The 21,352-nt window shown below is 36.8% G+C and overlaps 1 protein-coding gene across 2 annotated transcripts in view; it reads left to right on the top strand.

Annotated features, from left to right (window-relative positions):
- Tbx2/3 (T-box 2/3 protein) overlaps positions 1-21,352 on the top strand; it is a 36,085-nt gene that overhangs the window by 2,163 nt on the left and 12,570 nt on the right. Inside the window, exons 2-3 of one of the 2 annotated variants that reach the window (XM_011680141.2) lie at positions 3,661-3,928; positions 19,373-19,519. In XM_011680141.2, coding sequence (XP_011678443.1) covers positions 3,661-3,928; positions 19,373-19,519 — 415 coding nt within the window. 2 annotated transcript variants of the gene reach the window in all.

Genomic DNA, 21,352 nt, shown 5'->3' with positions numbered 1-21,352 from the left:
GTTTTGCGAGTGTTAGATATGGATTTGTAGGGTTTCACGCATGGCTGTTCAGGTTGTATTTGTTACTGTATAAAGATACCCCGACAATAGCAATGCACACAGAGTCGGGTATTGAAGCCGTGGTACTCTTTTATGTATTGTTGTCCCTTTTACAGTGACTTGAAAAGACGAAAAGTAGTTGAAAAGGCATTGAACTTAAGTTCATCACGGGGAATAGACTCGCTTCACTGTTACTGTTGCTATATAATTTGAATAGATAAAAGTTATCAAATCAAAGGCCACAGGTGAATAACGTTCATGTTTAAAGTTTATTTTTTTCTTCACATTCTATAAACTTACATTACGAATCAGTGTCACTTTGAATTGCTCATATTCATTTCGTTTAGTTTACGATGTTCAGAGATATCTACTGTGAAATATTTCATTTAATAGCATTTCTCGTGTCGACAAAGATGATTCCAATATCATTTCATGAATTATCATGATTTAAATGAAAGTCGTATACATTTGAAGTTTGCAAGAACCTCGTTTGAAATGGAAAATGTAAATTAAGTGGCATATTGTTATTAGTAGGTAATCTCTCGCAGTGAGGCGGATATTAGTTTTTTTACCCCGCGTAAACAACACAAGCTTCATGAATATAAACTCCTCCTAATCTGTCTTTATAGTATAAATCTATTATAAATATTAACTTCTAAGGAGTTGTAATAATATTGACGTTTTTGTTTTAATGCCAAGAACATATTACACTTCGGTAGCCTTGTATATGCTACCCTTCACAGTTTGTATGAAAAATAGGAAGATAAGTTTTACGAGTTGCTCTGGTCATTTTTCTCTCTTAAGAAATGGGGATATCAATCTCTATGAGAGGGCGAATCAATCTTGTTTTGAGCCTGGTCTAAACTAATTTTTCGAGAGGTCGAGAGGAAGGTGAAATTTTGGAGTCATTTGTTTCAACGTCCAAACAAACAGTCCACTCTAGTGTTTTTCTACTACAGCATCACCTCAACCGTGTATCGTTTAATATCTGGGGAAGCCAGGGAAAATATTTTTTAAAAAAACGTGTTACGAGTGAGGATGATACGAAAACACCTCTTGTATTCATTCATTTGGGGTGACTATTATGAGTATTTCTAGACGATGCGAAAATCATAATTTGCAATTGAATAGTTTCAGTTTGTATCGTGTGGGTTGCGTTTGCTACTGCTAAGCTGACCGCAAAATGAACGATGGGCTAGATATCAACATACTTGAATCGTTGTAATTACCACTCAAATGAGCAATTTTACGAGGATTTTTTTCATAAAAAATATTGTATTGTAAAATTGTAAACCAGTGTTTGTATTTGTAGTTGTACGTTCAAGTACTTGCTGGGTTTTGAGTGCGGAAATGAAACAGTATGCGGATATACGATTTGGGACATTTAAGTTTCATGAAGCAGTTAAAAGCCACCTATAGGTTTATCTTCCCAAATAAGGTTTCTTCACATTATCCATGGATGAATTTTTAAGTGTAGTAATTTGGGTTATCTACTATCTCAAAGAGAAATACATGAATACATTTCGAAGAGCAGGAATGATTTTTTTGGGGAAAGATTTCTACGGATAAGCAAGCGTTGGCATGACTGACTGCGACTTAATATTAATTAATCCCACCCTGCAAGGTACGGAAATTATCAACCTCCATACGCCTCTTTTCCATATGCGCCTTTCTGCTCCTCTATAATTAATAAATCACACTTCTCTTGTAAAAGAAATAAATACTGTGAAATCACCTAGCGCGTGAAGACATAACAAGGTTGATATTTTGTTATTTGGTGATAATTTGTCTCGTAGACGAAGAAAATGTTAAAGAAATGGAACGAGGCGCAGACGCATGATCTAGTTCTTGAACAGTTTTTCTCATTTGGCAGCCAGAAGAAGACTGGTATACTCATCATAGTGTCAAGACGCTCTATAAGAGAGAGTGCGGTTCTTCCCAGCAGGTGTGGGTATATATCTACCAGTCTTTTAATATAACACATCTCGTTTGTGTATGTATGTAACTCTTCCTCCTTGTTGCGAATTATGTTGGGTAAAAAACGGGGGATGTCTTTTAGGAACTGATATGGGGCCCTCTTTTGGGGGATGCAGTAAATCTGGGTTATTAGGGCGACGGGAAACCGAGAGGTAGGAGATTTGTCGTTGTTGTGCCGAGCAGAGCAGGGGAAAACAACAAGGATAACGAACAATTCGGGGACAGTAATATGGTTTGTACTTGGCAATGATACCCAACGTAAGAGAGACATAATACGTAAGCTCTTTGATCATACTTTCTATACAAATTTGATATCATATAGGGGGCATTAATGGATCAAAGCCTATGTATATATTCTTGATGTATTTTCGGCCTATAAATTCATATGGTACGTAACACGGGTGCATCCCATGAAATCTTTTTGATGAAATACTTTGATATGCACTATTCATTTTGTTATTATTTATTTAAGATTATTTTGAAGTCATTTAAATGAGGTATTTGTTCATGAGCATCCGTAGTTTTAATAACTCAACATTTTCAATATGCATGTTAAAATCTTTCACGATCAACCATACCCATATTAGGTATTTTAGTTGATACAATAATTATGTGTGTAGTTATCAAATCGTTTTAAATGTACATGCTAATTCTAAATTGAAAATGTAGAGAGATAATCTGAACAAAATTGCAAGCAGTAGAAAACTTTCATTTATTCTGTTAGATTTGAAAATCGTTCCGATCTTGGGGTTTAGTAGTTCATGTTTATTGATTCAGATGATTTCCATAAGTATAACAGAACTGTCAAGATAGAGCAATATGTGAACTACAGCACAAATATTATCTCACCGAGTCGGTAAGAAAACATGGGAAATTGTGATATTCTATAAATGATTTAAAAGGATTCAATCTCTTTCAGATCTCCTGGTTCTCCATCATTTTATAGCTGAACTTACTAACAAAGAATAACAAAAGAAGGGGGCGAACAAATGGCAATATTACATATCCATAGGTTATGCTTCCTTCTCTTCCCTCTATTAAAAGTACAATACTCTTTAAAAAATTGAATATGGCGATTAACTTATAGTAAATATGTATGAACGTTAATGAATGTCCACGAAAACATCATAAGCATATTGTTTTGAGAGATATTTGTCAATATCTAGTCACTATACTGGCCAAAATAAATGACTTTTCTGTAGTCCTTATTATATTCAGTGTCTTCAGACGTAGCCTACCTATATACTTGTTGCTCATTTATGTTTCCTATGTTGTTATGTTAAAGCAATCTTTAGCAATAAAAGTTATAGAATTTTCGATCTCTTAATAATTAAAAAAAAAAGCTCTATTGTATTACTATTTCTGTGTGTAAATGCTTACAGTTTTGTGCTCATTACTCCTAAAGCTATATAAATTTGCTTCGTTTTCAAAATCTCATTCTTTGTATGTTTGTTACGTACCCATCACTTTCCCCTCGAATTTATTATTGTAAAGTAATAAACAATTACAACTTTCTTGTCATTCATTTCCAAACTTTAAAACTCAATTCAACTTTATCTGTAAAAACTAATCAAACTTTGTCTTTAGTTGAGAACCTTTTCCTTATTTTTTCTTTCTTCTCCAACTTTCTTTTCTTTTTAACAGACGGATGTTCCCTTCTTTCAAAGTCCGCGTCTCTGGGCTGGACAAGAAGGCCAAATACATCCTCTTGATGGACATCGTCGCCGCCGACGACTGCCGGTACAAGTTCCACAATTCCCGCTGGATGGTCGCAGGCAAGGCCGACCCCGAGATGCCCAAACGGATGTACATACACCCGGACTCACCGAGCACCGGCGAACAATGGATGCAGAAATGTGTCTCATTCCATAAGCTCAAACTCACCAATAACATCTCCGACAAGCATGGATTCGTAAGTTCACATGAATCAAATGATTTTTTATTATCCCCTGTCTTGTTCAGTGAATGAATGAAAAATGACATTTTGTGTTTGACGAAAAAGAGAGAAAAAAAATCATATTGCAAGTTTGATAACTTAGCACATTGGTTTTGAGAAAATTCTAATCTATTTATTTTAAAGACTGAACTTTTAAAAAAAGAAAGAAAACAAAAAAATTGAAATAAATCGACACATCATTTTATATGATTGGTCCAAGTTTTGCTTGTTGTACATTCGAGATATATTGTAAATTTTAAGAGAAAAAGAACCCAGCCCGGAAACAAATTTTTTACGAAACTATATGATATAATCAAGTGGATACAAATGTTTGGAATAGTAAAATGACAAACAATATTTTCAGGTGCAGAATGAAACCAAAACGGCAGCATAAAAAAATAAATTAAGAATTAAGGAATCAGGAATATTCACATAATAAATACATTCATAAACGAATTCATAACATATAGTTAAAAACATACCAGTTATTGCACAAATAGTCTAGTATTTACACCTACTACTTTTAGGGCGACAACTTTGAGAACAAAGTTTTCTTGTAAATATATTGTACCATAGGTATACATATTTTTCTTTTGCTTACGAATTGTTAAAATTCGCCACGTAAAATAGGTCTTAATTTGGCAAGAAATCATGTATTTTTAATAATACAAAATAGTTATTACAAATCTCTGATTAGCCTAGGTTAAAAGGATTGAAGATTAAATACACGTCAAGTTCGGTACTACTTTCAGACGATCTCAGATTGTACACGTAACAAAGATACGTCGAAAGTCATATCTATAAACCTATACACTGATGGTTAGGAAATTATGATTGAAATCGAACCGGCTGTCAGACATTTGGTGAATGTTTGAGAATAAATGATACCAAAGTCCACTATAAAAAAATAGCATAATTGTTTGTTTGGGACAATTTCATAACTCTTCAAGGGGTTAATTTTCGACATTATAGAATGTCAATTAAAAAAGTTAAGCACGTTTCCTATTTTCATGAAGCTATCTTGTCACTGATAATACCATTACAAATATCATCCAATGTACAATTTGAAGAAGGAAAAAACCCAGTGTCTTGCTGTGTGACTTTAACTTTGCATACGGTTGTAGAAATAGCCATAATTCTAAAAATATCATGAAATATTTGAATATGTTACACGAGTAGGAAGGTCAAAACTATCTGATGAAAAAGATTTAAATGTATGAAACAAATATGGGTAGAAATAATTACAAAAATAATTGATATTGTGAGAAATAGCTATGCTAAAAGCAAACTAAATGATATTTTTGTTATATGCAAGTGGAAATATATTTTGACCAATTAATCAAAAGTTTAGACAGGTTGAATCGGGGTCCCCGTTTTCAAGTTTCCTATTATCCATTTTTGTTGTGGTCTAGCTGATATGTAATTTTTTGTGCTTTAAAAAGAATTATGCTAGTTTATGCTGCCAAGTCCCTTGGCAATTAGAGGCCTAATTTGCACAGGTCATTCTTTCAACCAGCCTCCATCGGTCATTTCATTATTCGGACATTCATAATCAAGCCTTGGCTCTTTCATCGGGGGAGTGGTTATTAAGGATCTGAAAATCGGACATCGAAATAGGTCAATTTTCCCTCGAGACTGTCTTTCTCAGAGTTCGTTCGCAAAAGAATTTCCTACGTGTGAGAGGATAAAGACCAATACATAGGGCCCCTCCAAATAAAGGACACCTCCTTTTTATTGCTATTGTGTTTACTTGCTAATTTGGCCTTCGATAGTCCTTGTTTAAGTCTATAAAACCTGGTGTCTTGGGTCCCCTTTTGATTGCCTGATCTTTTCTTACTATTGATTGTAGGTTTTACCTTCTGTTAAGTCAGTTGGAATCAATACTTACGCTAAATAGATCTGTCTGTAATATACAAACCACCGAACATTTTTCGATAGACTATCTCTATTGTAGGTAGATATATAATTATATAGCCCCTCTAATGATAAAAGGACGGTGAACTATGAGTGATAATGAAGTCTTGAATTCGATATGAAATTCTGAATTTTGTTTAGATTTTCAATTCATCATACAATGTTATTCTATGGATTACTAAGTATATGGAAGTGAATTTCGGGAGTTTGACATGGATCATGTGAAGAATATTGGCTCTCTTTTAATAATAATTGTTTTTAGGGGACAGGTTAACATAATGAACTAATTCTATTTTTTGTACACATTGAATACACAACAAGTGATTCACATTATTCATTTATTCTTAGTAACGACCTTTTTTAAAAGTGATAATTGCGGTAATTTTCCTATGCTAAAAAGAAATTACTAACAGATTATTATCGGTATTTTTTTCCTTAAATATCCAAAATGTCAAACCATTTTTTTCTTCAATCCTGCGATTCCTAGTCATCACTAAAAACCCATCAATATTCGCATTAAAAGTGGATTTATGAAAGCGTCTCGGCGCGATAACATAGGAAAACGGAAGGCCTGAAAAAGGGCACGAAGAAAGGGTAATATTTAGAGATGGATGGCGGCAGGAAGCGGTGGAAAATGTGATATTTCCTGGCTTTTCGCCTTCTAATTCTGTTGAATGGCAGCTTTTTTCGTTATGATACAATATGATGCACTTAAACTGGACATTAATAATATGATGATTGGATCGAAGTCTTAGTTATGTGGCCATGGGGTAGTGCTGGGGCTATTATTGGAGAATTTTTTTTTTCACACTCCGAATCAATAGGATTTATTGAGCGACTTTTGAATGCTCAATTCGCCGTTGAATTACGCGAAAAGAGGCGAAGTACAAATGCACCAGACACTAAGTGCTGAGGTATTGAGCCGTTGGAGATGGCTTTGTATGAAACGATAGTATTGAAATGAAAGATATTTTATTGGAAATAAATTATCAAGAAATACAGTATCACACGATTCCTAACTATATAGACAGCTAAATTCCTCTACAACATATAGGCTAGCTCTATATACCTACTAATTTGTAATTTACCCATGTTTCTGGATGTTACTTATGTGAATAGAGATGTAGATCTGTTTTTTGTGTGATTTATTAGGAGTTAAAGTGTAGTTATCAAAGTGCTGTAATTGAGTATTTCTTCTTAGTCATTGAGTGCTCGAAAAAAAATGTAATTTAGATGGTAAGGGGGGGGGGGGAGGAGAAGCCCGTTTTATTTTTTTGGTGGGGGACCTAGTACGGATTGTTCTCACAGTGTTCCACAAAGATACAAAGGGAACAACATTAACAAGAAGCCCCCACCTCTCTCGACATGATACCCTCCCCATAAATAGCCCGGATGCATGTTCATCGCTGCTTAGTGGTATATCGTCGTAATAAGATGTGTATGTGCGCGTGCTGAGTGCGGGCTCCTTGCGATGTGATACATAGATATGACCCGCCCAGGCGCGCGTTAATAACACACACACTTTGCGGTAAAGGAGCAGGCCTTTAGGCGAAAATGCTAGCCTTTATTACATCCCATCGAACAAAAGCCAGAGGAAAGAAAGAATATGATATAGTATTTCCAGCTCTCTTTTCACGGCTCTATCGTGTTTGTTTCTTGGCAAAACGTTTTATTTACGCTAAGCAGCCGCAAGCAATGAAACCTGGGGGCATCGGCTGCCTGAATGAAGAGGGAAGAAAGGTTTTGTACAAGTTCCTCTCTTTCTCTTTCTCTCTCCCAGTCCCCATCTTACACGCTCAAATTAACGGCAGACACTGATCTTATTCAATCCGACGACGTCAAAAAGGAAAGGGCACCCGATAATATCAATAAAGCCCCTAAGTAAATGTAGCAATTTTCCGATTTCATTCATCATGGTTGGTTTAAAAGCAAAACGAACCCCACTCCCTCTGTCGCATCACACAGAAATGGTGACCATTTCACCCATATTTCCTTTCTACGGATGATCTTGCGTCAATACCTTCAAGATGGATGCGTGCACCGTTCTCACCCTTCACTGACCACGTGATGACAAGGTCGCGAAATAATGTTGAAAACCTTTATCTAACCTTTACATCAATGCTAGATTCAAGAGCGCAGAAAAAAATAAATAAATGTAAATCACTTGTAGAGGCATCCAAGTAGGGCGATGATTCTACATTTTAATGATTAAAAAAAATACATCATTTTCAAAACTTCTTCTTGAATTAAGAGTTGTGTTCTAGTAAAATACGAGACGAATAGGGGAACATTTTTTTTTTAAAGCTCAAATTCTTCCCTGTCATTCATGTCGCAGTCGAAATGTTCTATTTGTCTACAGCAATCACATTACTAGAATATTGTTGAATGTATAGTCTTCATTTATGACCGAACATTATTAATACAAATATGCTCAGTAGGGCCTTCTTGACTGACGTCACTTAGTCAGTTGTTTGAAAGCAATTTGCATTTCTCAAGATTCATGTTAACTCCTAACCATACAATACACAAATACTGATCATATGTTTTTTTTGTCGGATTGGATTGTGTTTTTAGATCCCGGAATCTTTGTTATTAGTTTGACCTCTTTGTAAGATGGTCTGCCCTCTGCTTCAAGTTTGTCAGTTTTGTCGCCCAATGCTAATGATTACTCAAAAAAAATTGACTTCTATTCTTCGCGCTCCATTTATTGCCCGCCTTATCCGACGTGGGTGCATCTTCACATCCTGTTTTCGCGTCTCTCCCTCCACAAACATAAGAAGTCGTCTGCTGTAATGGGAACAGTCCTTGCTCTATAGGAACCAGTCTCCCCCACCTCTCTCTCTCTCCCTCTCTTTCCCCTCTCTCTCTCTCTCTTAAACCATCATCATGAGCATGATTATTATTGTGCGGTATAGACTTGACTGTTTGAGCAGGTAAATACACAGTAGCCAGTTTCCAGACGACGTGCATGCACCAAACAATCGTCGCACATGGCTTTCATTTTGGATGATGAGGAGTCAACTACCCTTCTCTAGCAGAAAGAGAGAGAGAGAGAGAGAGAGAGAGAGAGAATGAGGGGGGGGGGGGTATATAGATGGTAGCAGTCGTGTGCCACGGCACCAGCGATCTTTCTATCTACCTGTCACTGAACGGAATGATGGATAGGTCGTCCTACAACTTGACTCCCCCTTTGATAGATATTTTCGTTTTTTTTTCTTATGTTAAGGTTACGCTAAAATTGAATAGACGCGTCATAAGCAACGGGCCACAATATCCTCTGTTTCTTCTCTTATTATCCCCAAAGTGAAAAGGGGAGACCTTTTTGTTCTGATTCAATCATCGTTAGATTTAGCGGCGCCTGGGTCTATTATCACACTCATCATATCTACGTTCCGGTGACTGGCTAACTGCAGTCTCTTCTCATTTTGAAAAAAAAAACTAAAAAGAAAAGAAAAATCCCATGCTTTGATTATAAGAAACAACAAAGCAAACAGACAGAGAAAGGTGACGGCAAGAAGAGGTGTTGGTGTAAATATTTCCGACATTGGCGCTTTTCAGAGATCGGGCTATTTTTTTTCTTTCATCATAATACCATATCCATGAGAATACTTAGCCACACAAACAAGAACGGGGCTTTCTTTAAAACTCCTTTTTCTTCCAGTGTCTATACTCTAGCCGGTGGTGTGGGCCGGTGTCTTTTGTCGCCCCTCTGGAGCATTGTTCGCTCCCTGGAGTCGGGGCTTTGGTAGTGATCACGCTAGAGACATCCCCCTCGGGCATTATCACGCCTTTTGAGACCAAGCACTGTAATAGGGACTAGAGTCATTACCAGTCGCGTCGGCAGGCGTCGCACAAGTTCATGCACTCCACCAACAAAACAATATTCCTTGTTCTATTTTCCCCTCTTATCATAGATCCGAGATCATTTTAATCACCTTTTATTGTATGCAAAAACATCACGTGTAGCCCTATCTGATATGTTACTGCACTTACAGACAACAGATGCAATTTAATGATTCAAAAGTCACCAACTATATCATCAAATAATGGAAAGTGCAATGCACTTTGTTAGAGCTCGAAATAATCGTTTTATTGATATGCATCAATTTTAAATACATTCACCAATTATCACATCACCTATCGCTGCAACTTGGTGCGTATACGGCGCCGAAATAATTTTTTAATAACAACATAAATCAGTTTGATATGTATAATACACGAGTTTATATCAAGAGTGCGATGAGAAAACCATTATAATTTAATCAATAAATTTCAATCAATTTCATTCACGTCAATTAAATATATTTGTTTAAAAGACTGTTCTACAATATCTGCTCATTATCCCAAGCACGCACACTATCAGGCAGATACCCTACTGTGGTTCTCACTCCATTCACGCATGAGGAGAAGATGGGCAATCTATTGCACGAGGAAAATCATAACGAGAATTCCAAACGACAGGGCAGCAACCTTGCCAGACATACACCTGTTCTCCTTACCTGCCTCATTGCCTCCTACCAGGTATTCACCTGTAATCGTCCATTAAGAAGAGATAACAGTCTACCCTTGAGTACAGTTACAGATGCGCTGTTTGATGCGTACGCCGAAGTATACTGAGCGCGTTTTACGGGCGAAAATCAGGTGGGGTGGAATCGTGGCAATGGCGTTTGATTGCGTTTTAAAAAGAAAATATTATTAGCAAACCGATAACAAGGTTTCGAAATTTCTCTCTTCTTCAATTCTTACAATGTGTATCTTAAAACAAACCAGAATTTTGCTGGCACATTTTATTAAACACTGGTTTATCTTTAGTGACGTTTTAATGAATCATTTTTCCGTATAGGTTTAATAGAATATATATTTTTTTTATCTCAGAAAAATAAATCAAATTATTAGAACCAATGTGGAAATAAAAGTATATTCAATTAAAAGTATTGTGATAAAATGATGCGGTTTAATTTACGTCAAAGCTAAATAAAGTTAGAAAATATGAACAAAAATTTTCTTGTGGAAATCGTGAAATGAGACAAAGTTGAGAGTCTGAACCCTCTCTAAAGCTGTCGAAAGACTACTTTTGGAAAAACAACTCTTGTAATATGATACTGAAGATTAGGTATATTTTGTGGGTTTTAGCCATTCATACGAGGTGTATCGAGTTGATTTTTGTCGGATGATTTTTGGATCATTCCACACGGCCGTCAAATATTTGATGGCAAACTGGAGAAGCAAACAAGAAGTGTTAAAGGTTTTTGATCGTGACTTTTTGGTCAACGTAGGAAGTTAGGAAAGAAGGAAAGCTGCTAGTTTAAATAATTTTATTCATGTCGTCTTTTTTTGCCATTTCCCACCAGAGATCACCTTTAATGATTCAGTGTCAACTGGTATGTGCTTGGTATTTTGCAGTTGTAAGTTTTTATTCGTTTTAAACTCATGTTATGGACTACAAAAATTTCAATGGATACATTGTATTTAAAGATAGTCAATACATGTTGTTTAAATGGTAATACACCGAATTTCAAGCTTCACTGAGTTCGTTACAGAGCATTTTCTCCAATGACTACCCATGTGGAAGATGCACCATTAAACCGTATCATTTTAAAACAAAAGAGCTCGCCTAGTCAGGCGATAAAAATAATCAAAAAAAAACTTACCATCTCATTAATCATTATGTTAAATTGCGAGAAATATTTGAGATGGGTAGCATGGATGGGCAACCACCCAATCGGATTGGGAAAGGGTGTCGTTAAACGCATCATGGAGAGATAAAAATCGTCATTGATATCATTTGTTTCGCTTGGAGTTAAGCTGCTGTAGTGATACGGTGGATAATGATATGCCTACCGGCGGATTATAAGCAAGAACTGTGTCAGATATGACACCACTTAACATTGGTTTCATCAACCGTTTCATCGCTTCTGATCGGGACAGCCTCCAAGCCGAGCTACCAGTTGATATCTTTCTTGACTTAAGTGATCAGACACGCGACACGTTGGCGCCGCACCAGGGAGATAAAGAACTCCAAGGTATTTCAATACGTCGGTCAATGGATAGAACCAACTTAGGAGCGATAATAAGAGGAGGGGTGTTTGTACCAGATGAGTTTGTTCAGAACCCTACTTACGACGATTAAAGTTTGATTAGCCATAGAAGACTACTGGGCCCTCACGTCAGCCTGGAGTTTGGATAAGGGATTTTGTGGCTGATTTGTTTTAGACCCTTTTTTCAATAAATAGAGAAAGAACTAATGCAATTGTTGTGGGCACTTAACCGATTAGCCTAAGTGAGATATTGGTAGAGTGGTTGTTAAATATAATCATGGTAGGAAAACGAGACTGGAACTCTTCACGCAAACTTTATTCCCGAGACTCATTTTATCACTTTAAAGTTTGGACTACAATATCAACTACAGGCGACACAATTGTAAGATCGGTGCTATTTCTGTTGATTTTATTTTCAAGAAAATATACGTTTACTAACAAATTCGATACGGATTATTGATACTGAGAAGGAAAATTATATCTATTATAATTTCATATTGATTATAACATTCAAAACAGGGGGAAATGATGATAATGAAAACGAAGACCATGAATATTTTCGAAAATAAATTATTGACGTGGATAATGAAACTTGAATCTTTGGGCGTGGCGAGGAGAGGTAAAAAACTTTTTGATGCATCTTTCCTGAGATGAGGGCTAAACGTTGATGCTGTATTGCATTCAAACTCAGTTGGAATAAATCTATCTTTCGGTCTATCTTTATCTCTATCTCTTTCTCCATATTGGTCTTTCTGTTAGCATGTTTGTTCGATAGGGTACGAAAGTGACAGAGAGAGGGAGAGAGAGAGAGAGAGGGAGAGGTAGATGGAGAAAGAAAGAGAGTGAGATGAGAGAGACCCAATATTTGCCCACTTGCTTCCCCAGACTTGAGCGTGTTGACGAAAGAGGCGCCAGTAAGAATCAATAGAACCCTTCTATTTCTCTCTCTCTCCCCCGACCCTGGACCAGACAACATACAAGGAATATCAAAATCTCACTCTCTCTTCTTTCTATATTTCCTCTCCTTTATTTTCCAATCCCCCATTCCCCCTCCTCCTCCCTCCCACCACCCTCCCCAAGTCTCCTCTCTACCTCAACGCCTTTCCCTATTAGCCACTACACACCAGAATAAGAAATGAGAAAGAAAAACTGCGGTGGATATTTTTCCTTCTTAACAGATTCATTTTCAATTACCTGAGCTCCTAGCTAAGAGAAATTGATGAAATAATGAACAAAGATAGAGACTCGAAGATGATAATTACATGATAAGTCACTCCTTGTGCCGTCTTTAAGCCGGGAGATATCTATCTCTGTTCGCTGGTAAGAAATTTGCCATCTTTTTGCATACAAATGTAAACAATATTACTAAGTCATTTCTTTTACCTATCAAATCTATTTTGCTTACAAATAACGGACAGTGAAAAGCTAAGAGAGTTCGACGTTGATCCTTTAAAACTTTCAAAAATCGAAAAACGAATCGCCATAGTTAAAAAATATAGTGAACAGATAAGCATCTACGATTTGATCTTTTAAAAATTCCTCTTAAAAATTGAAAAATAGATCGCCGACATTCAATTAGAGCTTTGCCAGATTCCTAAATCTACATGTGTCTACCACTTCTCATTAAAACTTTTGATATTGTAATTCATACCGATTCAATCTCGCGATTTATTCCGAAATCTGTAATTATCTAAAGCACAACTTTCAACAGTTTTTAGCATAGATTCTATAAATTGGCAAGCAACCGAAAGGTAGGATTATGCTTTATCTTATTAAGCATATTATCAACATCAGATAAACCTTAAAAAATACTCATTTGATTGCTATTGATTCCGTTTATCGCAATAACATATTGACAGCTTGTTTTTTTGTAACTTTCTCTTTTGGAAGGAAATTTAAAAAGAAAAGGCTCTGGGAGTTACCGATTATAAATGACACTTCAAAAAAAAATTGGGGGTGATCAAGATATCTAGGTTTAGTAAGTCGGAGGAAGATAGTAATTGGTGCTATTGAATAAATCATGAGAATTCCTGAGAGTTGCGATTTGTATTTGAAATTCGGATTGGAACTGCTAATAAAATAGGCCATTGAGCCTTACAAGTCAGCTGCTCTTCGTTTGAATTTAGTAGCTTTCTGACAGTCGAATTAATTTTCACTTGATTATATCGGCCGATTGGCGTCAGAAGGTTGGTAACTCATATACCTTAATACTGAGTTAATGCGATAAACCTGTTCGGAGTAGAAGGAGGTAAGTTGGAAACCTCGGGCGCTTTCTGTGTCACACGTAAGATTTTTAAGAATTTTTTTTTTTTCCTTCTTCGACATGGATTTAATTTTTTAATTTTGTTTCATCACTCAATGTCGAAATTATTGATAACCGGTGTATAGGTTAAGAATAAGGAAAGGAAAAAAAGAAATCCCTCCTCGACCCTATAACGAGAAAATCATATTTTGGGGGATAGGTTTTATTGATAGTGTTTTTTTTAATTTTGATAAGTTTCTCATCCACTTGCAACCATGGTTGACCGAGTACTGGCCATTAAAATATTATATAAAGAAACCCCCACCTTTTCTCTAGTTGATATAGTTTTGGTCGAATAGTTACTTTCATTCATTATGTATGAGCGAGTTCACTGTCCATTTAATTAAATCTTGGACAGTGGGCAGTTCAGCTATCATAGACCATATTTATTTAGTCAGAGTGTCTAATTAAAGAAAATGTGATAGTCTATAATGTGAATTTTTATTTAAGTTTTAATCTGGGTTTGCTTTTTGACTCGGACTGTATATAATGTAGGATGAATACGAGCCTATATTACAGTATATAACATCAATATCTATGTACGCCATCTTGAATATGACTCATCAACAAACACATTATGTGTGTATGTTTTATCCCCCTCCCTATATTACTCTCCATCCCCCTCTTACCTACCTCTTCCCATTTCTCTACACCCATCTCCCTTTCCTTCTCTTTCACTAAATACTTCTACGTCGCTTATAATGCTCTTGTAATCAGCTACAGAACTCTAGTTGCTATCTTTCTGGGGTTTTGTCTAAATGTTTTTTGTTTCGCCAACTAATTCGACACCCAATTTTTCCCTGGCCACAATTCGGCCACGAGTCGTCAGCGCCATAGCTTTGGCAGCCGGGCTTCATCCTTCCAATTCCATACAACATAAATCGGTGAAACCTAGCTTGGGTGAATGTCGTTTCGAGGCAGAGGCATCTAGCCTGACATCATTCGACTTGTGTCTCTTCGCGCTACGTTTCCCACTTTCTCTGCATTCTGACATTGCCTGAGACCCTCCCCGAACTATGACCAATCTCTGCGTCATACATTTACCAATTTCGACGTGTATACTTTAATCCGGCGTAGCCCCATTTTTTCCAACCAACCAACCTATTCATGTACAAAACATTTTCGTCTAATTTAGCGATATCCAATTCAATCGGTATGACCTTGTCCTTCGAGGAAAAACTGGTTTCAAATATCATATTTTTTTCCTTGACAACGATGAAAATATATGTAGCGTGTAGGAATCTTTCAAACTTTTTTTCTCATGCAAGGTACCATTGCGAAGAAGTGTAGTGGATGTATTTCCGTGTGCTAAGGTTGTTTGATGTACACTCGTCGGTTGTTCGTGTGTTGTATACACATTTTGCATTATCGTCCCAGCATGTTTTCCTGCATGGGGCGGCGACTCAATGCCAAGGCCATCGCAGCGGGCCGGGAGAGGACGGGGCTGGAGAGCTGCATCGCTCTTCTCGTACACGCAGACCAACCGCTGACTCGTCTCGCAACGGACGTTCGAGCCGAGCGCTACACGCTGTTGCGCAGTATTAGAATCTACCGTGCAATGATTAGCAAAATCGGAGCGGGGCACCTGGAGTGATTTTAACAAGACGGGGCAACTAGATACGAAAGGGAGAGAGGGAAAGAGAAAGAGAGAGAGAAAGAGAGAGAGTAAAGAATGGAAGAGAGAGAGAGAGAGAGAGAGAGGGGGGAGAGAGAGAAGGGAACGTTGATTGCAAATAGCAGCTTGAAAGTTCAAGTTCAGTATCATTAAGAAGATGGGAGATCTGACGGCAGGAAATTATTCGGAATAAACAGCAGCGTGGTTCTCTTGTGTTAAAGGATCCGTAGATCCTATATCCAGTCATACACATGCAGATGACCATTAATCGCCAGAATAGGAATTCCAAGACTTCCGAGTTGTTGTCCTCTGTGCTTGAGAGAACATGTATTAGCTCAGTCCATAGAATACACAACACACTACTCATATTTAACTTCGATTTAAGTTTCTTTTTTTAGCAATCTTTAATAGAACGTAGCAAAAAACTTGTCATGGACTTCGAGAGACAGACTTGGTCTACATAATACAAAGCATTATCATCACAGGCCCAAACTTAATCCGATTTCATGTTTCAAAACGGTTCCAATAACACTTCTTATATTAGTGATATTTCTATGGTATGAAATACAATTCTTAAATACTTATCATGTTTATGTTCTTTTGCTCTGTTTGTTTCTCTTGTTTTCGATTAGTGCCTCACTGGTATACAACATAATTCGAAATTGATTTCCCAACAGTGATTTAGACATTCTTAAAGAGGAAACACCAAATTGGAATACATGCAGATCGTATTGGTTCTACATTATATTTCAAGAAGATTCCCTTGAAACCCGGGTAATAGCTTGATGGTCATTCAGGAGCTTCTTGCAGATGACCTTTATCCTTGGAAAGTGTTTCTGGTTCAAGTTGAATGGGTGGTCGAAGATTCGGTTAAGAAACTTGGTAGGTGTCGATGAGAAAACCAGATCAACGTCTCCTTGTATCTCATTAGGTTTCAATCGAAAGATCACACATGCATGGCAGTGTGCTATAAGAAAAAAAGAGAGGGAAAAAAAAAGGGGGGGGGGTCGGATTCCAACTTTTCCGTCCGGCCGCCCGTTTTGATTTACGAATTCAAACTAGAAAATCTATATAGGCCTTTAGAAAATAATAATGACCTAAATGATATGAGATCACGAGATTTGAACTATGGTCCCCAAATTGGGAAGATTTTCAAGGGTGTTATGCACATAGCCCATAATATCTATAAAAAAAAATGTATCGTAGAAAAAAAAAATTGAAAATAATTTGCATGACTTTGAATGATCTGTTGCCATCTCAAAGCAATTGAATAACATTATTTTGACAGCCGGTAAATATTTTGTACCTGACATGACAATGACAAAAACGAAAACAATTACAACGTAAAATATGACATTTTTTGTGCATGTCAGACTAATGAGAGCATAGTTTGAATCTTGCATGGTTGCATCCCCAAAGCTGTCCATGGTGGAACAGAGCTTACATTTTAAACACAAAAAGCACCACCCTTTAAAGAGATTGTTTGGGTAATTGTTTGTGTCCTGGAGTATAGACTAAGACAAACCTTCTTTTTTGAAGTTCAAAGGTTGTGGAGGTGAAGATGAAGTCCCTGGAAACCCTTGGAGGTAGACTGTTCTTAACCTTGACCGTTTTAAGTCTGGAAGACGTTCAAAAACACTTAAAGGACACCCCTAGAAATCATAACATCCTCTTGCACCACACACACACAGAACCCACAGTGGAAGGGTCACTCGAACATTCGCTTCTTCTTATCGAGAGGGAAAAGATTGCACCTAATCTCCAGTTGAAATATGTTTTTATCATAACTCGGGGTTCGAAGTCCGACGTACGAACCGAAATGACAGGAAAGAGACTAGCAACACAGACATGATCAAAGTTCTAATTAGATCACACTTGGACACACTTGGACAGAATTCTAAACCTTTTCTGTTTGCAGAAGATAATTATGCAATTATAATTGCTGACTTACGCGGGAAAGTTGTGTTCTCTGCATTTTCGTCAATAGTCATGATAAAACTTAGCGAAGGACACCCCGATAAATCATAATAGCTGTTTTGTCCTCTTCGTCCTTAGTAATCTTTTTTGCTGTGTTTGTTAGCAATAGGAATTGGATACGAGGGACACGTTTGAAGCTTCAAATTCGACGTTGGTGTTATTTTTCTTTAGCAGAAATGTGTTAACTAGCGAGACATATGTCCTTGTTTGGTGAAAAACGTCGACGATTTTCGCAGCTCGAACAATTGGGTTGGGTCGGGGGCAACCCATCGAGGGCGCTAGATTTAACCGGCGATGTCTTGCAAAGTGTGGGCTTTCTCACTCCACAAAATGCGCTCAAAACCTTGCCAAAGATGGCCGAAGCTGTGCCATGGAGGTGTTGGAATGACAGGTTTTTTTCTTGGTTTTGACACCTTCAAGTTTCTGGCGATGTATGCTTTGTCATTGGGTTGAGGTGTTTAGCTTAAGATCACACCCTACATATGACGTACATTCGAATTGTTCAAAACCACAGACTATATTTAAAGAAACATCGACAATAATCTCGTCATCGGAATCCAAATGAATGTACACACACTTTGTCATTAGAATTTTATTTAAAATCACCTGGCAAAGTTAAAGTGGATTCATTTCAAATAGATTAAGTACATGTAAAAATACTGTATATATAATTCGAAGCAAATTTGTATAATTAGGGGGATAAATTTACTTCAACTTTTGAAAATCACTGTTTACTTCCTATGTGTATTGTAAACCTTTCCATGCATTTCCTATACACTCTGAAAAATCTGGCCTAATTTTGAGAAAAACTTTTTTTACGAAAAAACAGAAACGAGAACAGTTCATGTGTTTTGCCCTGCCTGTGAATGTGCAACATTTCTAATGACATGTCGTTAACCCTACATTTTATAGCGCCCCCGTTTTAGACATACCTCAACTAGGTTTCAGACGATTCTGCTTTTACAATTTACTTCCCAATTCTAGAGTGATCCGGTGATGTCATGCCTGTGTCACAGAGGTGACATTTTAGATCTAGATTGAGCAAGTGAACGAAACGTGCTATGTTTAGGACTTGTAGATCCATTACAGATTGTGAGAAAAGTGCTAACTATCTCTGGCAAATTGTCGATTGTAAGGTTTCCAAATCATCTTTTTACCTCTCATGTCGATTGTACAAATGACTACAAATTGATACATTAATTTCAAATGTGATTCACATACTATCTTTCACGTGGTGCCTATTCGTGAATGTTCAAACAAGTGAACAGCTGCAGTCTAAACACAAACATTTTTCGTTATAATATCATAAGACGTAATCACAAATCCAATAATTATGTCCATTACAAAACAGGTCCTTGTTCTTGTTTTGTTATGTAATGTCATATTTTGTTATATTTCTGTTATTTTTTATCGTTTTACATTGCATTGCTCTCTTGAAAAACAGTTTGTATGATTGTGTATGAAAACAATAAACAAATGAATTTTACTTGAATAAATCGAATGATTCATGGAGGGAAATATGTGCATCCCAGTTAAATATTTTCCTCTCCCTTTTTCTTCTCTTTTTTAAGCAGACCATACTGAATTCGATGCACAAGTACCAACCTCGTTTCCACATCGTCAAGGCCAACGACATTCTCAAGCTTCCCTGGAGCCAGTTCAGGACCTTCGTCTTCGTCGAGACGGTCTTCATCGGTGTCACCGCCTACCAGAACGAAAAGGTGAGACAAATAACGCCATTTTTTTATAAGTAGGGGGTACAATGTCATAACGAAACAAGAAAACTTGATAACTAAATGAACCAGAAACATAAGCTGAGAACAGTAGCTGCTTTTGCCTCCGTCAACACGTGTGATTATATATTGGTCGGTGATTTTCAGTAGCTTAATCGAGCTGTATAGATATTTTTAAATATCCTTTTAAATAAAACTGTTACTGCGGCGGTGGACGAAATATATATATTGCTGAAAACCAACTGATAAATCAGTACTTTTAAATGTAATCTTCACAATCATGAATTGTTTCAATGTGGCAAGAGGATAAAGAACTATTATCCAATAGTTGCAATGATTTGAAATTAGTATCCATCATACATTGCACAATCAGGAGTGTGCTTTAAATAATACATTGTTTATACATGTTCTTTGAATTTTTCAAAGCAAAATTGCACTTTGATTGTGAATGACAGCATCTGCTCGAGTTCACCCCGTAAAGTTTTAAGTGAACAAGAAAAGTACAATAACCCGTATAACTGGAAAAATAACCTTCCGTCCTAGACTATATGTATTATAATTCAGTTTAAATATCTACTTGTTATATAATACGTGTTCAAAGTGTTACATGGAGATGAAAATTAGTACCATCATTTTGTCGCTATTATGTAATGGGCGACTATAAGTTTGGTGTGAAGATGAGATGAAGTACCTTCACTTTGTCGTCACCTGTTATTCAAGTGGTGCAAAATTATAGTTCAGGGGGCTAGCAAAAGGTTGTTGAACTTAATATATTATTTCGTTTTCATAAAAAGAGGGCTATTATAAACGGTGTATTAATTTTACACACATTAACTTAAATGTCGTAAGTACTACCATGATAATTCCAAGAAGTTCTAGAACGTTGACCACACCGTCACCGTCATATCTTTAATCAAAGTCTAAATTGGAGACAAAATCCTATGGTTAGGTTTTGTATATAATTAAAAGTTTAGTGGTATGTAGTGAATTATATCGTTGTTTTTTCTTTTGAATAATTGATTGAGAGGTTTCATTTACCCCGAAAATATCGAGGTATCAAATGAGAATGGCGTGATGAGAAAGAAATCAAAGGGTAGCCATTATAATTTGAGATGTAAACAAGTCTTTCATACCGGTGATATGCTTGTCACTGGGGAGATTTGCATTTCGTATCGGTATACTGCGCAGTAGGCTAATGGTTTACCCTCATTACAAATTATTTTAGACAGCTCTTCTTTTATTTTATCAGACGGAGGGTATTCTAGAATTTGACATGACGTTTCTATTTAGGTGATTATGCATTCGTGTTATAATGACATGTCATCCTAGCAAATTCCAATCAATTTATCGTGCCTCCAAGATTTTTTTTGCTCAGTAATTGCGAATTAACTCCCCGCCCGCGATCCGAAAGTAAAAACGCATTTGCATGTATTGGTATTAAGTATAGTAATAATGGCAATGCCACTGTTGGAGTATATATCTTCACCCTCTCACTAAAAACGATTAAATGAAATTGAAAGTGGATTTCGCGCTTCGCGTCATGGGCGATACCAGTTTAATAATTTTTAATTTCCTAGTCGTCGCGGGTTGTGATTAGTTGGGTCTTGCAAACTGGCGCCTTCTACGAGGGGAATGACGCCAAAGAGCTTAGCTATCGACTCTCAAAACATCATCATGTCATCCCACTGTCCTATCCCCTTCTACCAAACAGATATTCCACGTCAATTTAGCCGTCTATCAATCCATTCATTGTCATTTTTGGTATCCTCTTTCTCGCCTAAAATGAGGTATACTGTTCGGGTTTTTTGTCTATCAAACTTG

Source organism: Strongylocentrotus purpuratus, unplaced genomic scaffold (assembly GCF_000002235.5).
Source record: "Strongylocentrotus purpuratus isolate Spur 01 unplaced genomic scaffold, Spur_5.0 spur5_scaffold_2, whole genome shotgun sequence".
NCBI lineage: Eukaryota > Metazoa > Echinodermata > Echinoidea > Camarodonta > Strongylocentrotidae > Strongylocentrotus > Strongylocentrotus purpuratus.
This window is presented reverse-complemented; position numbering and strand designations above follow the sequence as displayed.